We start from the raw sequence: 11,403 nt of genomic DNA, 5'->3' as shown, positions 1-11,403 counted from the left end.
GTAATCAGTATCTGATAAATTAATGAGAAACTGGGAACTTGTCATCAGTTATTGCTGGTAGTAATAAGTGTCCAAACAGGTTTTTGTTCAGCGAATGTAGAAAATGATCATTAAAATTAGGCGTCAACTGATAAGCATTACCGATAACTAACTTTTTTAATCAGTCACTAATAGAACATTATTGACGGCGAGTTGCTGAATACGAATTGATCCAACTTCATCAGTTACTGTAGCTAATTGATATTTTTCTTAAGAAATGATTCAACAGCAAATTTAACAAGTCTCTAACAGGTTCACTTAGAAACTTATCAAGAAGCTTGACAATATGTATATAGGCAAAATTCATATATAATTTTATATAATTATATATAATCACATTAATTATTTTTTCCCAGGTAATAAAATTCTGAAACTGAGCTCAGGGCTCAAACGTAATAACAGAAAGAAGGAGCAAGAAATCAAATGTGGGGAAATAAAAAATTAGAATTAAGTAATAGTTTGAGATATAATAAAAGGAATCAAGAATAAGATACAAGAACATTTTAAAACAAGATCGCACACCACTTTTACTATTTTCTAATATCTTCTTACTTTTATCGTCATCATCGACATTTGTGTCATTTTCTTGATAATTATCGATTGATTCAAACTGATCTTCATTTGTACATGGATGATTATTAAACATTTTGGCAGTTAACTTTCGACCTTAAACTCTACAAGTTATAAGAAATAAAATTTACGTACAGCTTAATTTCTAATCTTAGATCACTATTCTTTTATTGTGGGTTGAAGCATAGCTACCTACATATGTCGAGATTTGATTCCTCGTTCCTAATCCCCGTTATTTAATTTCTCGTTACTTTTTCCTCACTTTTCCCGTCATTCGAGCCTTTAGTTTAATTTGAGTCGCATTTCGACTGATCTTTCTCCCGGTGTATTTATATCGGTGACTGCAGTGATTCGCGGAAATCGGGGGGAACCGGCGGCCGGTTGTCGCGGAATTTACCCGTGATGAATCGTCGCGTGTTCCGCCGTTGACGAGCATTTGACGAAACGTCGGGCCGATCGTCTTTTGATCGACGTGCTCGTAATGTTCGCACGGTTAAATCGTACCGAGGACCGAAGCGGGGTAAGGAGGGGGAGGAGGGGGAGTAGTTTACAAGGATAAGGGGGTAGGGGGTATTAAATCCGTAGAGTGGCGGTCGGAGAAGTGCGATGGATGGTGAGAATGCAAGTTTACGCGACACCACGGCGCATCGACGCGCGGCGTTGCGGTCTTAAGCCGGGTTTCACGAATCACATATTTTGCGGGGCGACGGCGCGGCACGGCGGCTTTTGTGACGACGGTAGAATCGCGCCCGTCGCCGTTGAATAGGATTTTCGCCGACAATGCCCGGCGACGAGGCGAAACTCGATATCGTTCGCGAAGTCACCGCGCGCGGCACGGAATTCCTCGCCGCGAAGAATACGCGGCTCATCGCTCTTCTCTCTCTCTCTCTCTCTCTCACTGCTTCCTTCGTCCCCGTCTTGTGCTTCTTTCCTTCTTTTCGTCCGTTCTTCCTTCCTATCGCCGAGATGTGTTTACGACGCGCGAGCGAGTTGAACAAAGTACGTGCATGCGTGGAAGCGAAGGAATAATTATCTTAAGGCGAGGACGCGACGCGATTAGCCGAGCTTCGTCACGTGAGTGATGACGTTTCGGGCGGGAGAGACGCGAGCGGTCTTCCTCGTGTCGAAATAACGGATGTGCGACCCCAAACGAAATATTCGTCTCATGTAAAACCTTGAATTTTACAATACAATAGAAGCTGTCATATTTTATGTACGGATTTTCCTCAACCCGCTAATAGAGTCGTCTTATTTTCTTTTCTTTTTTTCTGGGCAAACCTGGTTTCATCTTGAACCCCGATTAAAAGTCGCTATTATTAACAAAATGTAGCATAATATCGATTGTTCTACGATTTATTATCGTATGGGGGACATTGCGGGTACAGATATTTATTGATTTAGTTATTTTTTGAAGGAAATGAGGAACCAACCAGGATATTTAAGAAATACAATAAGCGCATGAAGTGACGTAAAATGACGGATGGCACGGCTTGCAGTCGTCCTGTATGCAAAGTTGCGCACTAAAGGGTTAAAATCCATCCAAGTTTGGACTTTTACATATATGTAAGTGAGCGTAAATTATATTTAACAACATCAAAGCAGCATCGAGATGCTTCAACCCAAGGCTCCCTCTCCGCGGTTCCCACGGTTTACCGCCAGAGATCACGTCTCGGCCCCGTCGCTTCGGTATACGCGCGCACCACCGTAGATTACCGGTTACCGTAATTCTTATTATACGCGGGAGGCGCTCTCAGACGACGTGCTCCTTATTCCAGCCGGCGAACTCGAAAATGACGTATCCGGGAAGCCGTCTCCGGAATAGTTCTAAGCAGTCAATAGACAAGACAATGCCGGGGGAGCACATAATCCGGAATGGTTCCTGCATTTTGACGTCGGATACAGGTTTCCCGCGACGAGGGAGAGACAGAGAGAGAGAGAGAGAGAGAGAAGAGCGAGAGACATTATTATTCCGCCTTTATTGCGGACCCCGGCCTTCTCTCTACCTCTCTCTCTCTCTCTATGCCTCTGTCTCCCGCCGGTAACGATATTGACGCCAGTCTTGCCTCGCTAACCTTCTTGTTATCCCCGCAGATTACACTTAGAACCGCCTCCGCGATAACGTTACGCGGCCGCGTAACACGCCGTGCGATACAACTCCCGCGTTGCCGGTAAGGCGTCAACATATGGCGCCGTAATATCTTATCGCTCGCGGATAATCAGCAGCTTACCGCTGCGTTAGACGTATATCCGACAGCCCGGAGAATTGGCGGATTTCTAACGTCGTTACATATTAACCCTTTGCACTCGAGGGCTCCGGAGCGGAGCCATTTAAAATTTGTCTTCAAACTCTTCAAACTCAAATGGCAAATAGCAAGAGCGGAATATCCTATACACAATGGTTTTTACGATTTGTCTTAGCCCTTATGTTATGAACTGTAAGTTATTTGCATTGTCTCCACAGCGGAGCCCTCGAGTGCAAAGGGTTAAAGCTCGCACGATCGAGCTTCAGAACGACCCATGATTCCGCGCGACGCGCAGAATTCTATCCTCCGTTTCGTAAGATGCGTTGCACACATTCCGGACGATTTATAATTCCGCGGGGAGATTCTATTTTTGTAGGAAGGCATAATATCAGAATTACGCTTATGTCGCGCACGCATGCGCGCGCATTTACATGAAAAAATCTCCGAAGATCTTCCACGTGACGGCGTGGAAAGTTATAAACAGGAAATTACGGCCCCCTCCCTCTCCCCCCGAATTCTGTTTCTCGCGAGTCACGGATCGCCGTTGAAACCGATAATTGTTATTTGCGAGACTACATCGTGAACACTTGCGTCATATGTGCGTTACTGTTACGAGTTATTTGCGCGATATTTTTAACCTTACACAGCGAAAAATAAAATGTCAATTTTTCAAGAAGTTCACTTCGAACTTTAAATTAAAAATAACTCATTCATGTATATTGTTGTTGATAAACTAGATATGCTAATTGATAGACACTCATATATTATTTCTTTGAATTTACGTTTGCCGCTAAAAATATGAAAATAACATGAAAATAAAAGATGTGCGAAAGAATAGTTAACCCTTTGCACTCGGATGTCCCCTCTCAGGGTTAACTAATTTATTAGTGATTACAGAGGATGAGCTTATGCCGCGGCCATTTTTGGAAAACTGCATGTTTCTTTGAAGTTATCTATTGAAATGGCACAAGAAAGCAAATCAAAATATGGCATATATACTGAAATATATGGAAAAAATGTCAGCTGACATTACGTCGAAGCGAAACGTTTGTAATGCATTCACAGCGGCCGGAGCGCTTCTCCGCTCCACTTCAAAAGAGCGATAAGGAGGGTTTGTATAAAAGGGATCGGTGTGGGGACATGTCTCGCACGATATGGTGAAACTTGAGGACATAAACAAGCAAGCCTAAAATTATAGAAAGAGATTTCCAAAGCCGAACTCAGTTCGTATTGAAGTATTAAGCGCTACAGATTGAAACCTGCACGGATTCGAAGTAAAGAAAAATATTTTCTTGAGAATTTTCGTTCTGTGCTTTTCTAATTTACAATTAGAAATTTTCGGCCCATTTACTGAGTTTCCGGAACAATGGCGAAACGACAAAATACGAGTACGGCTTATGATATAAGCAGCAGTGAAGACGAGTTCCACATAGACCAGATGCCGCCGAGTTGCTGGTAGATGGCTCTCGAGATGGCTCCGAGTGCAAAGGGTTAACATAACTTGTAAGAAATATCGATGGGACAAATTTCGTTCGCGTATGAAGTAAACGTAAAAATTAATAAAAGGGAAAGCGGTATTATGCTCCCTATTTATATTTTGTACAATTATTGTATCACGCTCCCTATTTGTATTTTGTACAATTATTGTTAATAATCAATATTTATTTTTGGAAACTTAACGGTTACATTCGTCAAAGTGTTGTTCAGCTGATTCTAGACTCGAAATTATGAAACATTTATTATTCAGTACGATTTGCAAACTCTCGCCCGATACCAACCTGACTTGCGACCTTGTGGCTTGACATTGGTAGGATCACAACAACCGACGTAAATGAAATCTGACAAAAAATCAGTTCTTTTCGACGCGAACTATATCTTATCCTTCTAACAAAAAGGTAGTAACAATATGCGTAAAGTTATTATATTTATATATATTATTATATATTAATGTGATTAGAATTTATAAACTTCATTGTACACCTTTTTCATTTCTTGTCATTCATTGTGATAAAAGTTAAATACCATCTAAGATAAAAGTACCAATGCCCGCGGACATATACTTAAAACTGGACATTTTTATCTTTATTATTTTGATCTTTATGTAGCACTTTCAACATAGAATATGTATATATTATAACGTATGTATATATTCTTAATTGGAAGTTTAAATAGTATGTATTTAAAGACCAAAATAATATCCATGTTAATATATATTTATTTAAAATAAACTTAGGGGGAACAACAATTAATATAACCATGAGTTTTTCATATCCTTGCAGGGCATGATTTTACGGAAGAGCGATCGCTCAAATTTTTCTTTAGCTTTTCGATTGATCAAGCGATTTTTCACAGAATGGTACGTCTCGTTAAATATCTGCGCGGTACGCAGTCACTGTAAATACAGCAACTCGTTGTTTATTATAGTTGTAATTTTCCTAGAGCACTTTTATTTAACTATACGCCGTTTCTTTCCATCAGCTCCTAATTCTCCCACCAATAACAAAATAATCAGCACCTATTACGGTCTTTGTATTGTTATGAAATTGACTTGCATAATGTGCATTGCATAATTGTGCTTGAATGAATGATAACCTAATGTGTTAACATTGACTTGCTTGTTAGGGAGTAGAAAAAATATATGAAAGAAGACAATTTCTACAAACGAATGATAATATCATTACGCATTATCATTTTGTAATGTCAAAGGTGCAAGGAGAAATTAACATCGAATAATACAGGGTTCCCGAACTAATCTCGGTTCCCATGTGATGTGCAAGTAAAACAGGTGAAACTAAAAAGGTATGTACCGTTATGCAAATCTTTCACTATTTTGCAGATTTTAGAGATCTTCAGGAGGAAACCATTTTTCATTATACAGAGTCTAGCCCACCTTTTTCCGCTCATTAGTTCAGACAAAATAATTAATTCCTCACTGACTATTACGAATTTTACAAAATGGGATATGACTTTTCTACTCAGTTTCATCATCATTCAACATCCGTTCTACTTGCATACCACGGAAACCGAGATTAGTTTGAGACATCCTGTGTATCACGACCCAGTTTATATAGATTATATTAGGTTATCATCCGTTCAAGTATAATTATATAAGTCAATTTCATAAGAATTCAAAGGCCATAATAAGCTATTTTTGTTATTAGTAGGGAAACTGGAGGCTGGGAAGCTGGGGGATAGGAAGAAATGGCGTATATAAAGATGCTCTAGAGAAATTGTAATTACAGTGAACAACTCGTTGCTGTATTCATAGTGACTGCATACCGCGCAGATATTTAACGTGACGTATCATTCTGTGAAAAATTGCTTGATCAATCGAAAATCTAAAGAAAAATTTGAGCGATCCTTTTCCCATAAAACATGGCGGATGTTGATAAAACAATTAAGAATATTTCTACGGACACTCATAGTAATTTAGAAAATTGCAGCAAAGAAGAATATTTAAAAAAATTACATGCCGTGATTAACGATATAAAATTCCCGGACGATTTCGATACTTGGACCGCGGAAGAACAGTGTGATTGGAAATGTCAGGTTATAAAGGAAATTGTCCCAAACGTGCCCAAGTCCTTGCAAAGCATGATATCGGCCAACTTTTACCCAATAGAGTTTCATCGAAATCAGAAAAAATTACCCGAATGGATGGATATTGATAAATTTCGTAGAGCACAAAAGTTTGTGAGCGATCATTATTTCTCGATAGTCTTAAACCATTTATTGAGCATTTTGCGCTCTCTTACTTTCAACGATGGTCTAAAAGCGTTCATCTTAGGAGAAAATGTCCATACGCCGTATTTAGCATTCAGAAGGTACTTTATTAAGTTATCATTCCTTAATACGTGAACCTTACAGTATTTAATTTATTTTAATTATTTTACATCGTCCAAAGCTTCGTTTGTCTCATTTCTTTATTCTCATTGACGGAGCCTTTTTGTATATTTAGACTAACTATTTCATTTATAGAATAACGATATTAAAAAAGCTTAATATATCTCTTGCAGTATAATTATGTATGTAGCATAATAGATAGTCGATCAGATATTAAAAAACATATAGACTTTGAAAGGCATAATTTAAGAATGTAGCTCCTTGAAAGATATAGAAATGTAAATTTAGTTTTATATAATGAGATATAAAAATAGAAATATAAAAATTTCAAGGTATTTAAGTACTATGAAACGGATGCTCGCCTGGTACGAAGGAGACCCTTGGGTTAAAGGTACAAAGGCTTACAGGGAGATACAAATTACACATGGAAAACATATCGCGATAAGCAAAAAGCTGGCGTCAATGAATCACGAGGCAATAGACAACCTAAAAATTGAGAATCCATGGTGTCCGGAGCGCGAATTGCTTTTGAAGGATTTCGCCGCGACGTGCCCGTTCGAAAAGCTCGATGAACGTCTTCACGAATTGATCAAATATTTTCCGTTCAGATCTAAAAGCATCAATAACGCGGATATGGCGGTTATTCAGGGCACTTTTATGATTGCGCCCATTTTGTATCCGCAGAATATCGGACTGCACGGCATAACTGATGAAGATCTAGACGCTTTTTGCCACATGTGGAGATGCTACGGATATTTCCTCGGCATAGAAGACAAGTAAGTAGTAGTCTCACTTAATCGACGCATGTTGAGTCCTTTGTGAGTCGAGAATTAAATTAAATATATTATCCTTCTAATCGTAACATATCAAGCACACATATCACTTAAATATATACGAGAAACTATATGATCGATATATTTATACAATATTATATATTATATATAAGTTCAAGTTCAGTTCTAGAGAGTATAAAAGTTTTAATGTAATAAGCGCGCGAATATTGCGCAATCAGCCGTCCGTTCGTCGTAATCTTCCACTTGTGATTGAAGAACGTATTTACAATTTTTCAATGCTCCTTATGTCCTTGAATGTCGAAGAGATACGGTAGTGCCACGTATCAAATATACGCGTATCATATATATCAACGCGTCTTTAGAAAGCAGAATTATCGTACTGTGATAACGGCTGATCCGATGGAATGAGTTTATTCTAAATAGACTCCATCGATTCCGAAGTTCAATTATATAACAAACTATGATCAATTTTGTTTTACATGTCTTACAAGCGAGCGTATTTCAACATAAAATTCGAATTGGCTAGCTTTCATGATTTTTGTATTTTGTACGGTTAATTATATTCGTTCTCAGATATTGTATTTTTTTTCGTACTTCACTATACTTCATATTTCACTATATTCGTTACCAGTTTATTATTATATTCATCACAATATTATTAAAAATATTTAGTCAATATATTGGTTAGATGTTTAATATGACGTATATAAATGTTTAATATGTGCAAAAAGATGGTGTGATATTCGTACCAAATTATTTCTTTAAGGGAACAAAATCATCAAATGTATACATTGCCTCGCCCAAATCAAATTAAAATATTAAAATAAAATATCTTTGTTTAAACTTGTATATCTTATAAAAAAAAAAATGACAACAAAAAGTCAGGCCAAGTGCCAATTATTACCAAAAAATGGCAATGTTGTACCAAGTGAAAGAAAGAAAAAAGAACGTAAAAACAATATTTTATATACAAATACCAACAATAACAAGAAGTTCCGCAAAAGAGTAAAATATTTACTATGCATCTAAGCATCTAATGTTATTTGGGCAAGGAGCGTACATTTTTTATTTTTTTCGAAGAAAGTATGAGAAGTAATTAGTCCAAAAACACAACGGTTGTTTAATTCGTCAACATAATTGGTTTAAATTTAAGAGTTTAAATTTAAGGATCTAACAGTAAAGACCAATAATCATTACTACTCACTGATCGCTTGTTTTTTTCTGAATGTCAATATCATATTATATATTATATACAATATTATATTACATTAAATATAATCCATTAGGTACAACTTTTGCCATGGCAGCTTTGAGGAGATAAAACAGCGTACATGGGATTTAACTCATAGCTGGCTAATACCAAATTTTAAAAATATTGAAGCAAACTCTTTGCACGTAATAAGATGTGCCATCGAATCTATAAATTACTTTCCTTTGCCATATATTCCGGCTAAAACATTGATACTACTATTATTAGAAGCTTTAAATCTAAATATGCCTAATTTGTATGCATCGCTTAGTTACGGAGAATGGATCGCTTATAAAATTTATACGTGAGTATCTATTTTATATGTTGCACAAGATACGAAAATATCCATTCAACGTTCGCAAAAAGTGAAAGTCTCTAAATTCTGCATGATTTCTTATTGTTACTTTTATTTTAATAACTTCTTACATTTATTTTATTCATTTCAGATTTATATTACGTCATATTATGAAATTCTCGATAATGAGAACATTTACTAAACAATTATTAGTCAAGGTATTTGAAGCAGCGTCAAATTTTGGGCCGGAAATGTTGACGGAGCTGCAACAGAAGTCAAAACAACAAGTACCTGATTCTTTTGTCCATTTCTAATGCATATATTCAAGGTTGGTCAAATTCACTTTCCAAATTCACTGAACCGATTAGGAAATTCGGAAAGATATAATTTTAGTTAAGTTGAGTATAAAATGAAAAGCCGCATGATAAGAGAAATAAACATAAATCGCAGCTTGTGCATTAATGCGTCGATTAAAAAGATAATGATTAAAAAGAAATAAATGGATGTATCTCGGAAGAATGCATAATTCTTTTCTCTTTTCCTTCGCAAAGTCTCGTTTTATTAATAAAGTAAATGAAAACGAAATTTTGCAAGAGGAAAGGTCGTCTCAGAATTCAACTAGGAGACGACCTTTCAAGGACAAACGATTATTCAATATGGACGTATCTTTTGAAAGGATCGCTTACCTAATATCTGCAGTGGAATTGATATTTACAAACGAGGGTAATTTTCTGTGTGAACTGTGTCCATCGTTTAAATAATATCTGTCTTTGTCGAGATAATACAATTATTTAAACGGAACATAAACTCTTTTATTCTTTCTAAAATAATAATATTTTTATGTTTAACAAGCTGCGATTTATGTTTATTTCTCTTATCATGCGGCTTTTCATTTTATACTCAACTTAACTAAAATGATATCTTTCCGAATTTCCTAATCGGTTCAGTCAGCGTTACATCATTGTTATAGTGCTGGTGATAACACGTTACGCTTAACCACTGATTACAGTCGATAAGCGTAATGAGTAAGCCTAATCCACACTACACACGCAGCACGATGTGTAACGCCCACGCTGATAGTACGCTGCGTTACCCCTGACTGTCCTGTGCATCGAATCCGTAATAAGCCTATTATTTTTCATTGCAATTAAAAAGCGAAGCGTTTGCCAAAAATTTGCAAGATGTAAAGTCCGAGAATTTGACTTGGAATGTGACCTTTCCATCTGAATTGGTCGTTTTATTCTTTGGAAAAAATTCGTAGAACGCAACACCTTTCTGATCCTACCAAATTGAGAGCACGACCTTGCTCGAGCGAAGCTCTGCCTTCAAAATGCTTTTTGGCGGTTCGCCGAGCTGGCCCCCCCGCCCCCTCCGCAATCTTTTGCTCTTTTTCATCGCCTATCACCATTCCTTTCAGAAATGGATCGTTTTCTAAGTGCATTGCTGATGGAAATGCGTTCAATTAGATAAGCTTCGTTCGGTGCGAAATCCAAACATCGAGTCGACTAACGTAGCCAAGTTGACGCAAATTGTTTTCCATACTCGATTTCGATATTCGGAGAACGTCTGCGATCTTCCGCGTCGTGTAGCGTGAATTGGGGTATCGATTAACACCTTCACTTTGTCGCTGTCGATCTTAACTGGACGGCCTGAGCGTCTTGGACAGAAAAATCTCTGGAATTAAATCTCACAAACCACTTCCGGCAGCACACGCGATCTTTCATGGTATTTTACAGAGATTTGCGCCGCGTTTTCGTCTCTTTTTAAAATAAGAAAAGCATGATCTGCTGAAAATGCTCATTTCGGTTATTCAACTTTCAAACGACGCCGACCACACAAAACACAACCAATCTTCACGCAGTTCTTTTTTTAAATATACGTTGAAGTGTCATCTGTCAATGATTATGCACTTCCAAGATTTAGACTGAAGATAGAACTTTTACATCTAAGGTCATTCATCGGCAAAAACCGGAATTATTGGCCAAACCAATGAAATACACAGCCGACGCTGTGGCTGTGGNGTTAATCACGGCATGTAATTTTTTTAAATATTCTTCTTTGCTGCAATTTTCTAAATTACTATGAGTGTCCGTAGAAATATTCTTAATTGTTTTATCAACATCCGCCATGTTTTATGGGAAAAGGATCGCTCAAATTTTTCTTTAGATTTTCGATTGATCAAGCAATTTTTCACAGAATGATACGTCACGTTAAATATCTGCGCGGTATGCAGTCACTATGAATACAGCAACTTAGCCACTTCGCGGACTACGCTTCGTACTTGAATTTTGTATAGAGACACGATCATGTGCTTCCTGAGTAATTAAGGAGGTTCGGTAGTGTTAGCGGGGGGAAATCTTAGAGAGGCAA

At 37.4% G+C, this 11,403-nt stretch overlaps 1 protein-coding gene across 3 annotated transcripts; it reads left to right on the top strand.

Annotated features, from left to right (window-relative positions):
• The first annotated feature begins 6,076 nt into the window (after positions 1-6,076).
• LOC106744320 lies at positions 6,077-11,052 on the top strand. 3 transcript variants are annotated; one of them, XM_014618992.1, is made up of 5 exons: positions 6,077-6,676; positions 7,028-7,471; positions 8,776-9,042; positions 9,185-9,361; positions 10,451-11,052. In XM_014618992.1, the coding sequence occupies exons 1-4, from the start codon at positions 6,228-6,230 to the stop codon at positions 9,345-9,347; spliced, it is 1,323 nt and encodes a 440-aa protein (XP_014474478.1). In that variant the 5' UTR covers positions 6,077-6,227; the 3' UTR covers positions 9,348-9,361; positions 10,451-11,052. The 3 variants fall into 3 exon arrangements, with proteins under 3 accessions (XP_014474478.1, XP_014474477.1, XP_014474475.1); XM_014618991.1 differs by having other exon boundaries at positions 10,043-11,052; XM_014618989.1 differs by having other exon boundaries at positions 9,185-11,052.
• Positions 11,053-11,403: the final 351 nt, after the last annotated feature.

The sequence above is a fragment of the Dinoponera quadriceps genome, unplaced genomic scaffold (genome assembly GCF_001313825.1).
Source record: "Dinoponera quadriceps isolate SergipeBrazil2010 unplaced genomic scaffold, ASM131382v1 scaffold1383, whole genome shotgun sequence".
Lineage (NCBI taxonomy): Eukaryota > Metazoa > Arthropoda > Insecta > Hymenoptera > Formicidae > Dinoponera > Dinoponera quadriceps.
Note: the sequence above shows the minus strand (reverse complement) of the source record. Positions and strands in the feature narration are given on the sequence as shown.

Bases quoted from the DNA above. Each gene is read 5' to 3' on its own strand.
- LOC106744320 (XM_014618992.1), top strand. From the start codon at position 6,228: ATGGCGGATGTTGATAAAACAATTAAGAATATTTCTACGGACACTCAT. The intron at 6,677-7,027 runs GTACTTTATTAA...AAAAATTTCAAG, and splicing joins CCGTATTTAGCATTCAGAAG to GTATTTAAGTACTATGAAAC. The intron at 9,043-9,184 runs GTGAGTATCTAT...TATTCATTTCAG, and splicing joins ATCGCTTATAAAATTTATAC to ATTTATATTACGTCATATTA.